Consider the following 22320-nt stretch of genomic DNA (forward strand, 5'->3'; position numbering starts at 1 on the left):
ACTACGCCGAATACGAACATATTTTAATGAAATAGTGCTATGATTTATTGTCTTTTTATCACCTTTCCAGTTGTCCGATTTTGGTAGACTTTTTGTATGTTTTTTATCGTAAAATTAGCTTCAAGTTGAATAAAAAAAATCTTTTGTTGCAATTTTGTCTACTTTTGGGAGTTGAAACTGTAGATTGACTGGACTACAAGAAATGATTCCATTCCATTGCGATTAAAGATGTATTGTCCCTTTGTCAAATTCCAAAAAAAATAAAAAATAAAAGATTTTGAAACTAAGAGTGGGTCATTTTGAAGTATCATAATAGTTATTAACTTTCACCAAAAATTAGTCGAAAAAAAATCATTTAATTGAAATTCAGACGTTTTTTTGGTTAAAAAAATAATCGATCAAAACATATCTCATAATGCAACGCGCTTATTTGGCTACTCTGTATGCATACCCATAAAACTTCCTCGCGATCTGTGTGACAACACCTTCTCAACTGTGACGAATTGTAAACAATCCTAATTAGCATTATGCATAATGCATACTCATGGTTTGAAATCTTTGAATCGTATCATCTTTTGCTGTGACGTTTTCCGGAAAGGAAAATAAGAATTAATCGGGAAGGAAAATAAGAATTCATAAATTCTGCTATCGTTTTATGTTATTCAAAATCATATTATCTTTAAGGTTTTGTAGGCCTTCCTAAATAAAATTATTTAACGAAAATGTTACTTTGTAGAAACATTAATTATTCATACCCTTTGTTTCAAAATATTTCATAACATATAAAATGACAATCCATCCGCATTAAAATAGATTTTAAGTTCTGTATTGTTTTGTATTTTACAATCATGTTTATGTAAATAATACAAGCCTATTACAAGGTCTTTCTCTCCCAAACTGTGACTATACATAATTACATAAATACAAAATTTCCATCCAGCCAAAACATAACCAAAGATAACGTAGAAATCATTTCATTAATATTATTTGTACCTTCATAAAACGTTGTACAGTTGGGTTGTTGTATAATTTCTTTATTCAGTTTTTTTTTGTTCAGTAATTTCTTGAATTTTTTTAAAATCAGTTTGTACAGAAATAGATTCGCACATTTTTTCCATCATTAAAATTATTATTTAAAAAGAATCAACAACATTATAAGATGTCCATCATCCATGTATTTAATAGAAAAGCTTAAGCATTTTAAATAAGTAGGCCAGAAAGATGTTATAATATATTCGGGATCTAATTATTTCGGCCACCAGTTTATGTACTCTTAAATTCACAACTTACTACATCTTTATTGAGTACAAGGGTTAGGGCGGCTAAGCATTGTCTTTACTCACTTTTTTTACCCAGAGGGATGTGTTTTTATTATGGCGGCTGAAATGAACTGCAGTCGAAATGCTCCCCCGCCCACAAAATAAAAAATAAATCCCAAAATTAGATGTTGTTTATAATTAAAAATACTACAGAAAGGACTATGGTAATTAAAATATGTATTTATTTCATATTCATATATAAATTTATATATTACATTCTGAAAATATACATAATGAAAACCAATGTGCTCCTTTTATGTATAGTACTATTTTTGTTAAACTGGAATGTAAAAACATGCAAAATACCAGAGAAGCCCTTTTCACTGAAAATGCACAGTAACAACCACTGTACTTCATTTACAACCCTCTGCCCCAATTAACACAAGTATATGCTATTGACTGAAAATGCACAGTAACAACCACTGTACTTCATTTACAACCCCCCTGCCCCAATTAACACAAGTATATACTATTGACTTAAAATGCACAGTAACAACCACTGTACTTCATTTACAACCCCCTGCCCCAATTAACACAAGTATATGCTATTGACTGAAAATTCACAGTAACAACCACTGTACCTCATTTACAACCCCCCTGCCCCAATTAACACAAGTATATGCTATTGGCTGAAAATGCACAGTAACAACCACTGTACTTCATTTACAACCCCCTGCCCCAATTAACACAAGTATATGCTATTGACTGAAAATGCACAGTAACAACCACTGTACTTCATTTACAACCCCCTGCCCCAATTAACACAATCTAAAATGCTATAAACTTGAAGAAACCGTACATGATTGGCTAGACATTGTTATTGGAACAAAAAGTGAAAATGTCAATGAATTATTATCATTGTTTACTTTTTGTATTTATAAAACAAATTTTATTAAATCATTAGAAAAGCATTCAAAAATTAGATCAAAAGTCGTCTGGAACTTGTTCCGATTTGAGCTAAAAAATCTTATACAGAATCAATATGCTTGTAACATAAGCAAGGCAAAAAAGAAATGGAGTAGCGTAAAAAAAAAATTATTAACTTGTATTTCTTAAAATTACGTGTATTAATTTTTAATTGTTTCATTATTATTTTAATTTTTACTTTTATATATATATATTTAAAACATTTTTTTTAATGACATTTTATACAATTTCTATATATAACTACAATGTGTAATACGAAGAATGAAATAAAAGTGGGTTGGCCTCACGAAAGAGAAAAAAAAAGAATATGGACAGTAACAACCACTGTACTTCATTTACAACCCCCCTGCCCCAATAACACAAGTATATGTTGACTGAAAATGTACAGTAACAACCACTGTACTTCATTTACAACCCCCTGCCCCAATTAACACAAGTATATGCTATTGACTGAAAATGCACAGTAACAACCACTGTACTTCATTTACAACCCCCTGCCCCAATTAACACAAGTATGCTATTGACTGAAAATGCACAGTAACAACCACTATACTTCATTTACAACTCCCTGCCCCAATTAACACAAGTATATGCTATTGACTGAAAATGCACAGCAACAACCACTGTACTTCATTTACAACCCCCCTGCCCCAATTAACACAAGTATGCTATTGACTGAAAATGCACAGTAACAACCACTATACTTCATTTACAACTCCCTGCCCCAATTAACACACGTATATGCTATTGACTGAAAATGCACAGTAACAACCACTATACTTCATTTACAACTCCCTGCCCCAATTAACACAAGTATGCTATTGACTGAAAATGCACAGTAACAACCACTATACTTCATTTACAACTCCCTGCCCCAATTAACACAAGTATATGCTATTGACTGAAAATGCACAGTAACAACCACTATACTACATTTACAACAAATTTATATAATTTCTCTGTCTACACTATCAAACTAGTTTGACAAAAAAAGTGTGATGTGCTCAAATATGGTAGTGATATGACATATTATGGGCACATCACATTTTGTCACATAAAGTTTGATGGTGCAGACAGAACTTCATGGAAAATTATAAAAATAAATGAACAGCGCCATCTTCTGTTCTGGTGTGAATGTAGATTTATTTATAAAGATAAAAATTAGAAACAATTAAATATTGTTTACCTGTCATTTATTTGTATATATAGATAAACCATGGAGGTAAAATAAACATAATTCACAAGAAAAGGAAAGAACTATTTTAAAAACTAAATGGTTGTACAATTTTCAGTGAATAAAAATTGAGAGAATAGTTGAAGAATTATGATCATGATGAAAATCCCCTCATAGCAACATTCAAATCCTGTGAAATTAACAATTTTAAACAAAATTTGGCGTAATATGTCTTACAATCAAATTCAAGATGACTCATCAAATTATAAAAATACTGGCATATCAAAATAGACTGTATCAAAATCTTAATTCTGACATATTACAAATGATATGCTATGTGTGCAGTATATTAGGTTGCATTAGCAATTGTCAAGATACTAATATACTAAATCCAAGGTAATATTGAATTTTAAACATAATATATTGTTTACAAATATCAAATAAACAATTTTATATATAATATGACATGTATTAAAATACAATATTCACCATGATTTAATTTACATTTATATTACCAAAGATTATGATAACAAACAAGTGCCTGTAATACATGTATCATGCAGTTGTAATGAATGTCAAATTAAGCTGCACTTTAATAACTACTGTATAGCAGTTACCAATGGTAAAATTCACCATTTATACTCTGGAAGTGTTGCCTCATATCCTGCACTATATCATTAGGTAAATAACAGAATTGCACATTAAGCTCTTTCAGTTTAGAAATTGCCAGTAATGTGGTAAAGGAAGAACCTGTGATGTCACTGAGAGTATTCTCACTGATAACAAGATTCTCTAATTCCAACACTAGGTTCCTATTGACACATTCCCTCACCATAGCATCTATGATAACACCTGACAGCCTGCAGAAGCTTATGTTAAGTGTTTTCAGTTTAGGCGAAATAGCCAGTAAAGGAAGAACCTGTGACATCACTGAGAGTATTATCACGGATATCAAGATTATCTAATTCCAACACTAGGTTTCTATTGACACATTCCCTCACCATAGCATTTATGATAACACCTGACAGACTGCACCAGCCTATGTCAAGTGTTTTCAGTTTAGGACAAATAGCCAGTAATGTGCCAAATGAAGAACCTGTGATGTCACTGAGATTATTCCCACTGATAACAAGATTATCTAATTCCAACACTAGGTTTCTATTGACACATTCTCTCACCATAGCATCTATGATAACACCTGACAGACTGCAGCTGCTTATGTCAAGTGTTTTCAGTTTAGGTGAAATAGCCAGTAATGTGCCAAATGAAGAACCTGTGATGTCACTGAGATCATTCCCACTGATAACAAGATTATCTAATTCCAACACTAGGTTTCTATTGACACATTCCCACACCATAGCATCTATGATAACACCTGACAGACTGCAGCTGCTTATGTTAAGTGTTTTCAGTTTAGGCGAAATAGCCAGTAATGTGCCAAGTATAGAACCTGTGATACCACTGTGAGCATTCCAATGGATATCAAGGTTCTCTAATTCCAACACTAGGTTCCTATTGACACATTCCCTCACCATAGCATCTATGATAAAACCTGACAGATAGCAGTTGCTTATGTTAAGTGTTTTCAATTTAGGCGAAATAGCCAGTAATGTGCCAAGTACAGAACCTGTGATATCAATGAGATAGTTGGAATTGATATCAAGGTTCTCTAATTCCAACACTAATCCTTTCTTTGATAGTGCATCAACAGTATCATTCATAGTTACACCTGTTAACTTACGTAATTGAAGTATTTTGAGTTGTGGTGCATTAATCAACAAATGAATTAAAAGTGATGTAGACAAATCTGTATCACTTTCACATACTCCGATTTGAAAAGCTTCTATATTGTATTTAAAGGTATATTTACTACATTCAGTAGACAGACCTTTCACCACATCGTCAGTACATGATGGAATGATTTTAGATAACACATACTCTTCATCTTTTACAGCAATCAAAACATGAGCTAGCATTCTACCAATGTCTTCTGATGATTCCTTTCGAATCCATTTCCATCTATTCTTGTATTTCCATATATGTATTTCCAGATTATTCATCATCTTTATGATACTCTGATCTGTTTTTAAGCTCTTACCACGTCTCAAGTAAGTGCAAAATCTTCTTACAGAGATATCTCATCTATAGCATGTTCATCTGTCATTGTATCTTGACTTGGTAGCTGTTGATGTGAAGTTGAGGGCTCACTGTCATCAATACCTGTAAAAGGAATTAATTTTATATTAATAAGACATGGTGAAACCAGACAATGGGTGTGCAGCAATTTATATATTTACCAGATTCATGTCAACTTTTACAATATTATAGGTTTAAAAAATATAAACACACTTCTTAAAGTGTATTTTTAGATGTATAGAATTTACAATTATATTCTGTAATTAAATGTTATTTTATTAATAAAAAGCAAAATACGAATAAAAACATTTTATTTTCCATTATTTCTAAACAATAAATAATAACAATAAATGTTACATTTACTATTTTTTAATTACCTTTAATTAGTTCCATTTCTTTTGGTGATTTCTCAGAATCTGTTTTAACAGAACATTTTTTCTCTACAAACATTTCTCTTACATAGTCTCTTAATGTTGTCTCTATCAAAGAAATCAAATATCAAATTATGTATTATATAAAAAGTATATTTAAAAAATATAATAGTTTTTTGTTTTCATGTTTTTCATTTAAAATTAAAATACATGATGTATTGTCTGTCTTACTCTATTCTTCTGACTCATTTAATAAAACAAGAGAAAATACTACAAATTAACTTGAATTCTTTAAATGTCCCCTTTATTCCCATTTTCTCATAGGTTTCAGTAAATGGTGTTTCTTGTGTTTTTCAAGCTTAGGTTTAGAATGACTAATTCTTGGTGAATATATTGCTGCTTCTGGTAATTTAAAAAGACTCAGCTCCCAGAACAATTCACTTTCACACACCTCATGGTTACAGTATACTTACTCTTTGTTGATGTTGGTGCCTCATTAACAAGATCACTGATGGATCCCACATTTTTTGTTGTCAGCTTATTTCCAAATTCTACCAACATGCATCTGTGATGACTGAATTTGGGAAAGTTACAACTTCCTCTTGAATTTTTCCTACTAATTCAAATTCTCCTGTTACATTGATGGTGTCGAAAAACAATGTGAGATCTTTGCTCGTCAGATGATTAGATTCAATTAAGAATTCCAGCAGGTCTATTGTGCTAGATGCCTTGTCTAGCATATGAGGGAGCAGAAGGTCTTTGTACAAGGTTTTCAGCAAACTGAATGAACCCCTCTTGTAATACCAGCGAGAAAATTCTGCTTTAATGTAGGTAAAAATAAAATCTCGTACTCCTAGATTGAAAAGAAAAGTTGTATTAAAAATTGTTTTAATGTATTTGTTTTCAGAAAAAGCAACTATAAAAGACACATACTACTGTACTACGTAACACATATTTGGCTCCTATGGCTAAAATCATGCTCTCAACTGAAATTGTCTATTTGACATTGTCTATAACTATTTAAAGTGCCTTACTTTGATGTGATGTGAACTAATAATAATGATGGTCTGAAAATCAATCTGAATGTTATTACAAAATGTGGCCTGAAAGCCCTTGCATGATTACAGAGATTACATTAACCAAAATAAAATTGTGTGTTGTCTGTTGTGGTGTAAATTATGAATTTATTTCTTTTAAACTCACCCTCTTTTAAAACAGGTACTTTTTCATGTTCAATTTCTTTTGTTTGTTTCTTCTGATATTCTGTTTCTAGTTCAGCATACTGGTTTAATTCATCAAGCATTTGTTTTAACAGTTGATGATAGTTTGATACAACTATATAAAAAAAGCTACTTGTTAATTGTTTCTCTCTCTTTATTATAATAAACCACAAAACGTACATTTAAGACAAGGAGTGACCTGGTGTTTTATAAATTTTATTTATTTTTATTTTATTTATTTATATTTCTTTATTCGAATTCACAAAATAACACAACATATAAAATACAAAGAATGAATTCAGGGTAACACAAAAAAGTAACCAAAGGTCGAACTTATTTCCATTGTGGCCCTTAAGGATGAAAAAACCTAAGAATAAACATTTACAATAAACTGTAACACATGTAGTTATGTGTAATGTTTTTAACGTAATATTTTTACAAAACATCAACAATTGTAGGTCTAGTGTCTTCAACCACTTACCAACTTCATGCTCCATTGGTTTTGGTAAATCTTCATATTCATTTTGCACAAAAAGCTGTTTTTGCCCAAGAATTTCTCCTTCATAGTACTTTGGTACATCTATAAAAGAAGTCAATCGAACATTCTAAAATAGTTTTAATTTTCACAGACCAGGAGAGTTGAGTTTCTTACATTGTTGAAGTATTACTACTAATTTGCTCTGAGCAAAAATATAATACATAGAACTTCTGAATAGTTTTGATGGTCCAGGTTGATCTATTAAAAATAGTATTATACATAATTGATTTTAATAAACAGACAATGTAGAGATTTTGATGATAAAACACCGAATCTCTCAGAAGACAATTTCAATGAACATAGATTTGAATTCGTCACAGTAACGAGTTAGGCTGTCGCGCAACACATCGTAACATGCGCATGTAAATTATTAGGCTTAGATGATTTTTAAATCACTAATTGTAGCACAAATATGTTTACAGAATCACAAACAAGGAGATTTGTTGTTTTAGAAATCCCTCAATGTCAGTGACAGATATTGCTCTCACAGGCCATGAGATATTAAACAATAAATGGTGCTGAAATGTAAAGTTTATTAAATAACTGGTATGGAGTGATTTTAAATACTAATTAATGTAGATTTTATTTAATTATTTCTCCTCTTTTTTTAAAATCTATAATAGCGAATTTTTTAAATGTGGAATACTGTAGATATTTTGGTTTGATTAACTAGTAATGAATAAAATATGCTGATTGCATAATAATATAATAAATTATTATCCTATCATGAAAAGATATTGTTTTAAAGTCCTATTGAAGAAAACAAACATAAAATTTGCATACATTTTGTTAGAACTTCTTCAGGTTCTCCAAGCTTTAAGATACCTAATTTCTCGATAAATAGTTGCATCTTTCCTTCACTGATGATCTGTCTGTTTTCAAGATCATTAATCAGATCCCATTTATCTCCATAAGATGTTGGTGCATCATTAACAAGATCTCTGATGGATTCCACATTTTTTTCGGTCAGATTATTTCCAAATTCTACCAACATGCATCTGTGATGACTGAATTTTGAAACAGAAATTTCCTCGACATTTGGGAATGTTACAACTTCCTCTTGAATTTTTCTTACTAATTCAAATTCTCCTGTTGCATTGATGGTGTCGAAAAACAATGTGAAATCTTTGCTCGTTAGATGATTAGATTCAATTAAGAATTCCACCAGGTCTTTTGTGCTAGATGCCTTGTCTAGCATATGAGGGAGCAGAAGGTCTTTGTACAAGGTTTTCAGCAAACTGAGTGAATCCCTCTTGTCATACCAGTGGCAAAATTCTTCTTTAATGTATATAAAGTTTAAATGTCGAATTCCTAGTAAGATTTAAAACAAAACAAGTCATAGAAACATTTGGACTGTGGTATGATCTTTGCAACAAAAGACTATGGCATGCTATATTTTTGGAGAAAAACATACAAAATAAAATGAGAGTAATGTACAAATAATGAATGTTTATGAAGGTTTCCTTCCTTTTCCATTAAAAAAGGTTTAAAATCTATGGACAACAGTTTTTTCTGTTCAATAGAATCTTTATTTTTGCCAATCTTCAAATATAAACTAATTTAAAACTTTTTTTTTGCTTACAAAAATGCATTCAATCTGTTAACTGCATATTATTGTCATAAAAATGAATAACAAATTATTATATTATAAAATAAATTGATTGCACTTATTGAATTTATTTATTTTTTAATAATTGTTTTTTGTGTTGTTATTGTAAAGATAGTACAATAGTTTGTCAGGCTTTGTCCTTGTCATATTTCCTCCATCTTAAACTGTTATATGTTTGTTATGATGCAAAATAAAGATTGATTGAGTGTAAATCTACATGTAACATTATCACTCTTAAATCATCAAAGATGAAAACATGTGTTCAACTTAATTATAATTCTATGTGTACCTTCAACAAATACTTTTTCATGTTCCATTTCTTTTGTTTCTTCCTCTTGATATTGTGTTTCTAGTACGGCAATCTGTCTTAGTTGGTCAAGCATTTCTTGAAACATTTTAAGGTGTTCTGATACATCTATCAACAAATATTTAAAACACATGGATATACCCACTGGGATCTGATTTTAATCATATCGCTAAAATGTGTTCCTATATATTGTATTTATAATACTTTGTAATTCTGTTCTTTATTAATATATTGGTTTTTTTTTTAGAATTGTATATATAGATGTTGATTTGAGCAGTCTGAATCTACCTTACTCATCTCAAAAGACAGGGGTGGATCCAGGATTTTTCAAACATAAAACATAATATTATTAATAGTGTGCCAAAAATAAATATCAAAAAAGTATTAATAATGTAATTTAAGCTGTCAAAAGCGGGGAAACTTACTTATTCTACCACCAGAACCATAGCAAGATCAGGCCACAAATTCATGCCAATAAAGTGACTATGAATTATGCCGCTCATCTTTTTAGGCTGCAACTCTAATCAAAGTATAGTCCATGTCACTACATGTAATTATGAACAAGGAAATAATAATGCCCACTTAGGAATTGTGTTATGGTTATAAACCTTTAATAGCATAATGTAATAATGGTTTGTTTATAAACTGGAATTTTAAATTTTAAAAAATAATACAATTATCTTCTTACCAATGTCATACTTTATTGCTTTTGGTAAATCTTTATATTCCCCTTTTTCAGAAGGCTTTTTTTCTTCATGCAATTGTTTTCATAATACTTTGTTACATCTTTGAAAAAATAGCAAAACTATCAAGCAGGCTATAAATGCTATAAATATATTATAATATAGATACAGTAATAATAGTTGCTATAATAAAGTATTATATTGTAGAATTCACTATTAATGATTAAAACAATCCAATTTTGGTGACTTGGGTTCTTCTTTGATATTAATTGACAATTCTTTAGATTCCTTGTCAAATTCCTCTGTTTAATAGAATAATAATAATAACAGCTAGCTATACAAAATGTGTATAGATTTTACCATGGTCTCATCCAAAACATGGAATATGGAAAAATGTGTTAATTACTGTAATTAGTACAAAACTCCAAAGCTGGTTGTAATAAATATTTGAGCTTTGGTTCTTTTCATTCTCATCAACCTGCAAGCACATTGGCCAACAACTATTCTTTCTGGTTTATGTAAAACATTGCAGTAGTACGGCATGCCCTTTTAAAAAATAAATATAGCTAAAAAATGATATAAATGTTTTACTTTAGCAAATGAATAAAACATACCTTTGAGGTAGCTTGAACTTCTGAATTGTTTTGGTGGTCCAGGTTCATCTATTAAAATAAGTATTATACATTGATACTGTATTTTTATAAAAGGTTGTATACAAATTTCACATAATAAATTTCCTACACAATATTCAATAAACAAATTGTGGTGAGAAATGAAATATAATCCTTTTTTAAAAGATGTAATTTTTAAAGTTATTCTCATTACCATGAAAAAATACAACATACCTGGATCTGGACTTAATGATCTCTTAAATGTCTTTAATGTTACAACTTCGTCTGTAAATTAAACATACAACAAATAAAAAGTGATATAATTATAATTTGGTCAGATGTTGTTTTTACTTTGACATAATTGAAAACAGTTAAGGACAAAATAGTGTTCCGAGTAGGAAAAAAATGAGAACTTGAGTGGTATACATATTTCATGGCATGTGTCAACTTTCTTGTGTCGGCATCCTTTTGTGAGATCCAACTGAATGTTCATTATATGCTTAATAGCTGGTTCAACGGCTGCACCACACAGGTCTATTTCTATTCATCGTTGTCGCCATGGGAAATGTTTATTTATATTTTTGCAATTCTGTTAGCGGTTTTAAACACGCTTTTTAATATTTGTTAACACTAATATTTTTCTAGAGGGTGGGTGGGGTGGAGAAATCATGTAAAAAACTTTAAATAGGAAAGTGGAAAAGTTGTACACTCACAAATAAAGACTGATTTAGTAAATGTAAGTAAGTGTTCAACTGTATATGTATTCTAGACACAATAAGCAAATAACTATAGCTATGATTAGTGTATTAACACTTAACACTGGCATTGACTTTATAACAAATAAATAAATAATGGTGATGTTTAAGACAAACAACATGCTTGCACTACAATTTCAAGACTGCTTCAACAGAAAATGCAAGGCATTGTTATAGCATACTTTCAATGATCTCAATGTGCCCTTATCTTTCCCAAACATAGTAAATTAATTATAAGCAAACATTTTATAATTTTTTATAAATTGTAAACTTACCTTTATTTGAAACAGGTTTTTTTTTCATATTTTGTTTCTATTGTTTCTTTCTGCTGATACTCTTTCTTTAGTACAGCCAACTCCTTTAACTTGTCAAACATTTGATTTAACTGTTGTTGGTAATTTTCAACTTTCAAAAGAAATTAATAAAAACAAAATATATTTTTATGGGCGTAAAGAGGGGTAAAAATGGAAGAGTTGTGATGCGTAACCAACACATACTGTAACTCTCCGCCAGGCTTTATGAGTTGTTGTTTGAAATACATAACTTTACACAGGTGATTGAAAAGGGAAATTTTAATTCATAAACACTGTAGACCAATCAAGTAGCCTACAATTCAATTGTAATCTATTGCAATAAATTAATTCTGTTGAATGTAATAGTATGTTTTTACGTAACTGTATGAATGACTTACCTGTTTGTAATGAGAGCGATGTAGGGTTTTTTTTTTTTTTCTTTTCCTCAGATTCTTCTGTTGATGTACCAGATAAATCGTCTGAATCTAATAAGAATGTTTAAATGTTATTTCACTTTACATGAAGTAAGTATCTTGTGCAAGAAACTACTACTGTCCAACTGAAAACAAATTCAAATACTATTATCTTATTTATGTTATTTTTACAGAACTGCAAGAATAACTTACCTGTTTGTGATTTGGGTGATGTTGGTTCTTCTTTAATATTGATCAGCAATTCCTCAGCTTTCTTGTCAAATTCCTCTGTTTGATAATACAAAAACAAAATGTCTATAAATTTAAATCTAAGAAGAGCAGACACTTTTGGTCTTAACAATTCAACAAAACTACAGTAGTTCTTCAGGGTTATGAGATTGCACTGATGGGTATGTAGTGTGCATTCTCTTTGGTCTTAACAATTCAACAAAGCTATAGTAGTTCTTCAGGGTTATGAGGTTACACTGATGGATATGTAGTATGCATTCTCTTTGGTCTTAACAATTCAACAAGCTACAGTAGTTCTTCAGGGTTATGAGAATACACTGATGGATATGTAGTGTGCATTCTCTTTGGTCTTAACAATTCAACAAAGCTACAGTAGTTCTTCAGGGTTATGAGAATACACTGATGGATATGTAGTGTGCATTCTCTTTGGTCTTAACAATTCAACAAAGCTATAGTAGTTCTTCAGGGTTATGAGATTACACTGATGGATATGTAGTGTGCATTCTCTTTGGTCTTAACAATTCAACAAAGCTATAGTAGTTCTTCAGGGTTATGAGATTACACTGATGGATATGTAGTGTGCATTCTCTTTGGTCTTAACAATTCAACAAAGCTACAGTAGTTCTTCAGGGTTATGAGAATACACTGATGGATATGTAGTGTGCATTCTCTTTGGTCTTAACAATTCAACAAAGCTACAGTAGTTCTTCAGGGTTATGAGATTACACTGATGGATATGTAGTGTGCATTCTCTTTGGTCTTAACAATTCAACAAAGCTACAGTAGTTCTTCAGGGTTATGAGAATACACTGATGGATATGTAGTGTGCATTCTCTTTGGTCTTAACAATTCAACAAAGCTATAGTAGTTCTTCAGGGTTATGAGAATACACTGATGGATATGTAGTGTGCACTCTCTTTGGTCTTAACAATTCAACAAAGCTACAGTAGTTCTTCAGGGTTATGAGAATACACTGATGGATATGTAGTGTGCATTCTCTTTGGTCTTAACAATTCAACAAAGTTACAGTAGTTCTTCAGGGTTATGAGATTACACTGATGGATATGTAGTGTGCATTCTCTTTGGTCTTAACAATTTAACAAAGCTACAGTAGTTCTTCAGGGTTATGAGATTACACTGATGGATATGTAGTGTGCATTCTCTTTGGTCTTAACAATTCAACAAAGCTATAGTAGTTCTTCAGGGTTATGAGATTACACTGATGGATATGTAGTGTGCATTCTCTTTGGTCTTAACAATTCAACAAAGCTATAGTAGTTCTTCAGGGTTATGAGGTTACACTGATGGATATGTAGTGTGCATTCTCTTTGGTCTTAACAATTCAACAAAGCTATAGTAGTTCTTCAGGGTTATGAGAATACACTGATGGATATGTAGTGTGCACTCTCTTTGGTCTTAACAATTCAACAAAGCTACAGTAGTTCTTCAGGGTTATGAGATTACACTGATGGATATGTAGTGTGCATTCTCTTTGGTCTTAACAATTTCAACAAAGCTATAGTAGTTCTTCAGGGTTATGAGAATACACTGATGGATATGTAGTGTGCATTCTCTTTGGTCTTAACAATTCAACAAAGTTACAGTAGTTCTTCAGGGTTATGAGATTACACTGATGGATATGTAGTGTGCATTCTCTTTGGTCTTAACAATTCAACAAAGCTACAGTAGTTCTTCAGGGTTATGAGATTACACTGATGGATATGTAGTGTGCATTCTCTTTGGTCCTAACAATTCAACAAAGCTACAGTAGTTCTTCAGGGTTATGAGATTACACTGATGGATATGTAGTGTGCATTCTCTTTGGTCTTAACAATTCAACAAAGCTATAGTAGTTCTTCAGGGTTATGAGATTACACTGATGGATATGTAGTGTGCATTCTCTTTGGTCTTAACAATTCAACAAAGCTATAGTAGTTCTTCAGGGTTATGAGATTACACTGATGGATATGTAGTGTGCATTCTCTTTGGTCTTAACAATTCAACAAAGCTATAGTAGTTCTTCAGGGTTATGAGATTACACTGATGGATATGTAGTGTGCATTCTCTTTGGTCTTAACAATTCAACAAAGCTATAGTAGTTCTTCAGGGTTATGAGGTTACACTGATGGATATGTAGTGTGCATTCTCTTTGGTCTTAACAATTCAACAAAGCTATAGTAGTTCTTCAGGGTTATGAGAATACACTGATGGATATGTAGTGTGCATTCTCTTTGGTCTTAACAATTCAACAAAGCTACAGTAGTTCTTCAGGGTTATGAGATTACACTGATGGATATGTAGTGTGCATTCTCTTTGGTCTTAACAATTCAACAAAGCTACAGTAGTTCTTCAGGGTTATGAGATTACACTGATGGATATGTAGTGTGCACTCTCTTTGGTCTTAACAATTCAACAAAGCTACAGTAGTTCTTCAGGGTTATGAGATTACAACTGATGGATATGTAGTGTGCATTCTCTTTGGTCTTAACAATTCAACAAAGCTATAGTAGTTCTTCAGGGTTATGAGGTTACACTGATGGATATGTAGTGTGCATTCTCTTTGGTCTTAACAATTCAACAAGCTACAGTAGTTCTTCAGGGTTATGAGATTACACTGATGGATATGTAGTGTGCACTCTCTTTGGTCTTAACAATTCAACAAAGCTACAGTAGTTCTTCAGGGTTATGAGATTACACTGATGGATATGTAGTGTGCATTCTCTTTGGTCTTAACAATTTCAACAAAGCTATAGTAGTTCTTCAGGGTTATGAGAATACACTGATGGATATGTAGTGTGCATTCTCTTTGGTCTTAACAATTCAACAAAGTTACAGTAGTTCTTCAGGGTTATGAGATTACACTGATGGATATGTAGTGTGCATTCTCTTTGGTCTTAACAATTCAACAAAGCTACAGTAGTTCTTCAGGGTTATGAGATTACACTGATGGATATGTAGTGTGCATTCTCTTTGGTCTTAACAATTCAACAAAGCTACAGTAGTTCTTCAGGGTTATGAGATTACACTGATGGATATGTAGTGTGCATTCTCTTTGGTCCTAACAATTCAACAAAGCTACAGTAGTTCTTCAGGGTTATGAGATTACACTGATGGATATGTAGTGTGCATTCTCTTTGGTCTTAACAATTCAACAAAGCTATAGTAGTTCTTCAGGGTTATGAGATTACACTGATGGATATGTAGTGTGCATTCTCTTTGGTCTTAACAATTCAACAAAGCTATAGTAGTTCTTCAGGGTTATGAGATTACACTGATGGATATGTAGTGTGCATTCTCTTTGGTCTTAACAATTCAACAAAGCTATAGTAGTTCTTCAGGGTTATGAGATTACACTGATGGATATGTAGTGTGCATTCTCTTTGGTCTTAACAATTCAACAAAGCTATAGTAGTTCTTCAGGGTTATGAGATTACACTGATGGATAATGTAGTGTGCATTCTCTTTGGTCTTAACAATTCAACAAAGCTATAGTAGTTCTTCAGGGTTATGAGGTTACACTGATGGATATGTAGTGTGCATTCTCTTTGGTCTTAACAATTCAACAAAGCTATAGTAGTTCTTCAGGGTTATGAGAATACACTGATGGATATGTAGTGTGCATTCTCTTTGGTCTTAACAATTCAACAAAGCTACAGTAGTTCTTCAGGGTTATGAGATTACACTGATGGATATGTAGTGTGCATTCTCTTTGGTCTTAACAATTCAACAAAGCTACAGTAGTTCTTCAGGGTTATGAGATTACACTGATGGATATGTAGTGTGCACTCTCTTTGGTCTTAACAATTCAACAAAGCTACAGTAGTTCTTCAGGGTTATGAGATTACACTGATGGATATGTAGTGTGCATTCTCTTTGGTCTTAACAATTCAACAAAGCTATAGTAGTTCTTCAGGGTTATGAGGTTACACTGATGGATATGTAGTGTGCATTCTCTTTGGTCTTAACAATTCAACAAGCTACAGTAGTTCTTCAGGGTTATGAGATTACACTGATGGATATGTAGTGTGCATTCTCTTTGGTCTACAATTCAACAAAGCTATAGTAGTTCTTCAGGGTTATGAGATTACACTGATGGATATGTAGCGTGCATTCTCTTTGGTCTTAACAATTCAACAAAGCTATAGTAGTTCTTCAGGGTTATGAGATTACACTGATGGATATGTAGTGTGCATTCTCTTTGGTCTTAACAATTCAACAAAGCTATAGTAGTTCTTCAGGGTTATGAGGTTACACTGATGGATATGTAGTGTGCATTCTCTTTGGTCTTAACAATTCAACAAGCTACAGTAGTTCTTCAGGGTTATGAGATTACACTGATGGATATGTAGTGTGCATTCTCTTTGGTCTTAACAATTCAACAAAGCTATAGTAGTTCTTCAGGGTTATGAGATTACACTGATGGATATGTAGCGTGCATTCTCTTTGGTCTTAACAATTCAACAAAGCTACAGTAGTTCTTCAGGGTTATGAGATTACACTGATGGATATGTAGTGTGCATTCTCTTTGTTCTTAACAATTCAACAAAGCTATAGTAGTTCTTCAGGGTTATGAGATTACACTGATGGATATGTAGTGTGCATTCTCTTTGGTCTTAACAATTCAACAAAGCTATAGTAGTTCTTCAGGGTTATGAGATTACACTGATGGATATGTAGTGTGCATTCTCTTTGGTCTTAACAATTCAACAAAGCTATAGTAGTTCTTCAGGGTTATGAGATTACACTGATGGATATGTAGTGTGCATTCTCTTTGGTCTTAACAATTCAACAAAGCTACAGTAGTTCTTCAGGGTTATGAGATTACACTGATGGATATGTAGTGTGCATTCTCTTTGGTCTTAACAATTCAACAAAGCTATAGTAGTTCTTCAGGGTTATAAGATTACACTGATGGATATGTAGTGTGCACTCTCTTTGGTCTTAACAATTCAACAAAGTTACAGTAGTTCTTCAGGGTTATGAGAATACACTGATGGATATGTAGTGTGCATTCTCTTTGGTCTTAACAATTCAACAAAGCTATAGTAGTTCTTCAGGGTTATAAGATTACACTGATGGATATGTAGTGTGCACTCTCTTTGGTCTTAACAATTCAACAAAGTTACAGTAGTTCTTCAGGGTTATGAGAATACACTGATGGATATGTAGTGTGCATTCTCTTTGGTCTTAACAATTCAACAAAGCTATAGTAGTTCTTCAGGGTTATAAGATTACACTGATGGATATGTAGTGTGCAATCTCTTTGGTCTTAACAATTCAACAAAGCTACAGTAGTTCTTCAGGGTTATGAGAATACACTGATGGATATGTAGTGTGCATTCTCTTTGGTCTTAACAATTCAACAAAGCTATAGTAGTTCTTCAGGGTTATGAGAATACACTGATGGATATGTAGTGTGCATTCTCTTTGGTCTTAACAATTCAACAAAGCTACAGTAGTTCTTCAGGGTTATGAGATTACACTGATGGATATGTAGTGTGCATTCTCTTTGGTCTTAACAATTCAACAAAGCTATAGTAGTTCTTCAGGGTTATGAGATTACACTGATGGATATGTAGTGTGCATTCTCTTTGGTCTTAACAATTCAACAAAGCTACAGTAGTTCTTCAGGGTTATGAGATTACACTGATGGATATGTAGTGTGCATTCTCTTTGGTCTTAACAATTCAACAAAGCTATAGTAGTTCTTCAGGGTTATAAGATTACACTGATGGATATGTAGTGTGCACTCTCTTTGGTCTTAACAATTCAACAAAGTTACAGTAGTTCTTCAGGGTTATGAGAATACACTGATGGATATGTAGTGTGCATTCTCTTTGGTCTTAACAATTCAACAAAGCTATAGTAGTTCTTCAGGGTTATAAGATTACACTGATGGATATGTAGTGTGCACTCTCTTTGGTCTTAACAATTCAACAAAGTTACAGTAGTTCTTCAGGGTTATGAGAATACACTGATGGATATGTAGTGTGCATTCTCTTTGGTCTTAACAATTCAACAAAGCTATAGTAGTTCTTCAGGGTTATAAGATTACACTGATGGATATGTAGTGTGCAATCTCTTTGGTCTTAACAATTCAACAAAGCTACAGTAGTTCTTCAGGGTTATGAGAATACACTGATGGATATGTAGTGTGCATTCTCTTTGGTCTTAACAATTCAACAAAGCTATAGTAGTTCTTCAGGGTTATGAGAATACACTGATGGATATGTAGTGTGCATTCTCTTTGGTCTTAACAATTCAACAAAGCTACAGTAGTTCTTCAGGGTTATGAGATTACACTGATGGATATGTAGTGTGCATTCTCTTTGGTCTTAACAATTCAACAAAGCTATAGTAGTTCTTCAGGGTTATGAGATTACACTGATGGATATGTAGTGTGCATTCTCTTTGGTCTTAACAATTCAACAAAGCTACAGTAGTTCTTTAGGGTTATGAGAATACACTGATGGATATGTAGTGTGCATTCTCTTTGGTCTTAACAATTCAACAAGCTACAGTAGTTCTTTAGGGTTATGAGAATACACTGATGGATATGTAGTGTGCATTCTCTTTGGTCTTAACAATTCAACAAAGCTACAGTAGTTCTTCAGGGTTATGAGAATACACTGATGGATATGTAGTGTGCATTCTCTTTGGTCTTAACAATTCAACAAAGCTACAGTAGTTCTTCAGGGTTATGAGAATACACTGATGGACATGTAGTGTGCATTCTCTTTTCCCAACTAAGACTCAAGTACTTCTATTTTTGATACTTACCAAATTCTTTTAGTTTCTTTAGTGCATTTTTGTAATTTGTTTCATTTATTGTAATGTTCAATTGTTGTTCATCCTTATTATCTTTTACTAATATATGTTTTAAATCTGTTTGTAGCTGCAGATTTGTATTACAATACATGCTCCACAGCTCTTCCAATGCTTCTGTGTCATGTGACACTAGATGCAACATTATACTTCCAGTTTCTACTTTCTCAAATTGAAGATGCTTTTCTTCAAAATAAGTAACAAGGTTTGTTATTGTTCCATGAACTACATCAACAGTTGTTTTACTCCATTCTTTCTGTTTAAAAAGAAGTTCCAGTGCTTGTGGTTGCTCACTGTCATTGGCTGATGAAGAACTATGCTTCTTCTCAAGAGTTACTAATAACTGAACACCTTAAAAGAAAAAGAACACTAATAAGGTAAACAAACTGCAAAATTCATACTAAAAATAGGTACCACTGCATCTTTTTTACTTTGCAGTGTCTCAATATGAAGTAACAGTATATAGTAGGCACTTTAATGGGTTAGTTTCACTCCTGGATGCTAAAGAACAAACACTTCTCTAATATTATTATGCGTATGTTCTTGAAATGCTATACTCGCCAAGTGGTGCCAAGTTAGTTAAAAGATTTCTGTATAGGGTTTTTTGTGATTTTTACAACAAAAAAAGAGATAAACACTAAAAAGATAAACATAAATATTTTTTTTAAAGTATAGATTACCATCACATCTTTCCTGTCCACTACTTGATGAAAGAGCCTCTGTAAGATAAATGTAGAAATATTACAGTACATTACCCATTGAAAGAGAAAGAGCATTTTACCAAACATTTTATTTTATTTTAGAGGTTAGACAAAAGTAAATAAAATAAATTTAAAATTTCATTTAAAACCTAAAATCTGGGGTGCTATAATAATTTTGTAATATATTTATGAATAAGAGGAATATATTTTTTTATACTTCCTAAATTCAATAGTAGGAAGTAAAATCTTAATATGTATATATATGTAAACTACTTTATTATCAATTTGTCCAGAATGAATTTCTAAATTAAATTATACCATTGCTCTTTAGTTCCTTTAAAGCAGCTTTATATTGCTCTAAGTCAATGAATGTCTTCCAGTCTTCTACAAACTTTTGTCTATTTTGTGGTTTTAAAATGTCTGTTAAACCCTCGATTAGTTCATCCACAACATGCATTTCCATTAATTCTTTTAAAGCATTTTGATTATCTGCATACAGATAAAAATATAGAGATGATTTTGGATCATTGATTCCCAATCCAATGTGTTTGATGGATGCTGGTATACTTTGGCTCTGTTTGTTATGTTGTTCAATGGATTCCAGACAATCATGAAGTACGCTCAGATTAGAGTTGGAATTGACAGTGACATCAAGTTTTGCACCTTTCAATAAATGGTAACAATTTGTTTTATATATAAATATATGAATATAAAAATAATGTTATACAAAAGTTAAAATATAGTTAAAGTAGAATATATCAACTGAAATATATATGATAGAACTTTTGACAACTAATTGGTTGAACAATGAAATGTCTACTTAATCATCATGAATAATATATTAATGAAAAATATAACCTTAAGAGACTTTTATACATACCTCTATTTAGAAATATGTTGCGTGCACGTGGTCTAAGGCATCGGGCAAATCTTTTTTTTTTGGCTGGCTGGCTCTAGATGAAGGACTACATCCCAAATATTTTGGAAATTGAATTTTCTTAGTTTATAGTAAGAAATAACTTTCTTCAACGCATCTGGGTCAACTTGTTTCAATGCCTTGAACGGGGTTCTCCTATATGGTGACAACTGTTGATAATCCTCAATACTTTGCTTATTGTCTTTCATATACTGAGCTACAAGATCTACAGCTTCCTTCAACTGTGACAGTTCAGCAATATCAAGAAGCAGTTTCACATTAGTAGTAGTGATAATACCTTTGGCTTCTAAAGCATTGAATAGATCAATTGCTGTCTGGTCTGGTTGGGTGATGTCTGCTAAATCCAGATGATCAAACAGACACAGACACAGTACGTTACCGCACTTCAGCAGCACGTTACCGTAAACTACAATCGATGGCTGCTATCAACAAAAAGCGTAAACCTGTAGCTAAAGCTAAGCCAGAGAGCACCCAAAACCTTGATGGCGATTCGTCAGATATGGACGAGGCATTGCATCATAAAAAATAAGGTAATGAAATTAACATAGCTGAAGTAAAAGAACTAATTGACTTTGAGCTACAAAAGTGTCTAGCTTCTGACTCAAATTTTACGCTAAAGATTGCCGAGGCCGTATCAAAAGTGGTACATGATCAATTAACCGGGAAACTAACTGACCTTATCAAAGAGTCTCTAAAATTCGATACAAACGTTATGAATGACAAATTATGTAGTCTAGAAAACAAAATCTCTGCACTTGAAAATGAATTAGATCTAGCTGAACAGTATTCTAGAAGAAACTGTCTAGTAATTCACGGAATACAAGAAAAACAAGAAGAAAATACGGATAAAGAAGTGATAAAGATCTTTAAAGAAAAATTAAATGTCTCTGTAGATTCTATCGACATTGATAGGTCTCATCGCCTTGGACGAAACATGGCGGCAAACACTAACAAGTCCAAAACTAGGCCGATCATCATTAAATTTGCCAGCTACAAAATGAGAAATGCAATCTTCAGGGCAAAGAAACGTTTCAAAGATTCACCTTATTTTATTCATGAAAGCTTAACATCAAAACGATCTCAACTGCTTCGTGAAGTAAAACATACATATGCAAAATCGATCAAGGCCACCTGGACCCAAGACGGGAAGATATGTATACTAACCAACAGCATGAAGAAAGTAGTCATCAATTCCCGATCCGATCTGTCTCGCTATCAGAATGATCTCAAATAGGCCTACTCGAAGTTTACT

At 32.2% G+C, this 22320-nt stretch overlaps 2 protein-coding genes and 1 long non-coding RNA gene across 3 annotated transcripts; all 3 read right to left on the reverse strand.

Moving 5' to 3' along the window:
- Positions 1-1322: 1322 nt before the first annotated feature.
- Positions 1323-4124, reverse strand: LOC144849229 (uncharacterized). Its single transcript, XR_013613959.1, has 4 exons — positions 3480-4124; positions 3216-3432; positions 1896-2087; positions 1323-1741 (listed from the first exon to the last, which is right to left on the reverse strand). It is a non-coding gene; the product is annotated as an uncharacterized LOC144849229 (long non-coding RNA).
- Positions 4125-6478: 2354 nt separating this feature from the next.
- LOC144848941 (uncharacterized) lies at positions 6479-21404 on the reverse strand. The gene is made up of 11 exons (XM_078705891.1): positions 21012-21404; positions 20450-20794; positions 20111-20149; positions 19386-19781; positions 12570-12644; positions 12342-12428; positions 11130-11180; positions 10899-10946; positions 7629-7727; positions 7131-7262; positions 6479-6780 (listed from the first exon to the last, which is right to left on the reverse strand). The coding sequence occupies exons 2-11, from the start codon at positions 20592-20594 to the stop codon at positions 6479-6481; spliced, it is 1374 nt and encodes a 457-aa protein (XP_078562017.1). The 5' UTR covers positions 20595-20794; positions 21012-21404.
- On the reverse strand, positions 7771-10363 carry LOC144848247 (uncharacterized). The gene is made up of 4 exons (XM_078704962.1): positions 10290-10363; positions 9584-9709; positions 8469-8996; positions 7771-7883 (listed from the first exon to the last, which is right to left on the reverse strand). Exons 2-4 carry the CDS (start codon positions 9687-9689, stop codon positions 7771-7773), a joined length of 747 nt encoding a protein of 248 aa, XP_078561088.1. The 5' UTR covers positions 9690-9709; positions 10290-10363.
- Positions 21405-22320: the final 916 nt, after the last annotated feature.

Source organism: Antedon bifida, chromosome 7 (genome assembly GCF_963402885.1).
Source record: "Antedon bifida chromosome 7, ecAntBifi1.1, whole genome shotgun sequence".
Taxonomy (NCBI): Eukaryota; Metazoa; Echinodermata; class Crinoidea; order Comatulida; family Antedonidae; genus Antedon; species Antedon bifida.

Coding starts and splice junctions, on each gene's coding strand:
- LOC144848247 (XM_078704962.1), bottom strand. CDS start 9,689: ATGTTTCAAGAAATGCTTGACCAACTAAGACAGATTGCCGTACTAGAA. Junction 8,997..9,583: donor TGAAAAAGTATTTGTTGAAG/GTACACATAGAA, acceptor AAATCTTACTAG/GAATTCGACATTTAAACTTT. Junction 7,884..8,468: donor TGAAGAAGTTCTAACAAAAT/GTATGCAAATTT, acceptor TATTTTTAATAG/ATCAACCTGGACCATCAAAA.
- LOC144848941 (XM_078705891.1), bottom strand. CDS start 20,594: ATGGAAATGCATGTTGTGGATGAACTAATCGAGGGTTTAACAGACATT. Junction 12,645..19,385: donor AAAGAAACTAAAAGAATTTG/GTAAGTATCAAA, acceptor ATTATCAAACAG/AGGAATTTGACAAGAAAGCT. Junction 7,263..7,628: donor ACCAATGGAGCATGAAGTTG/GTAAGTGGTTGA, acceptor TTTTTTATATAG/TTGTATCAAACTATCATCAA.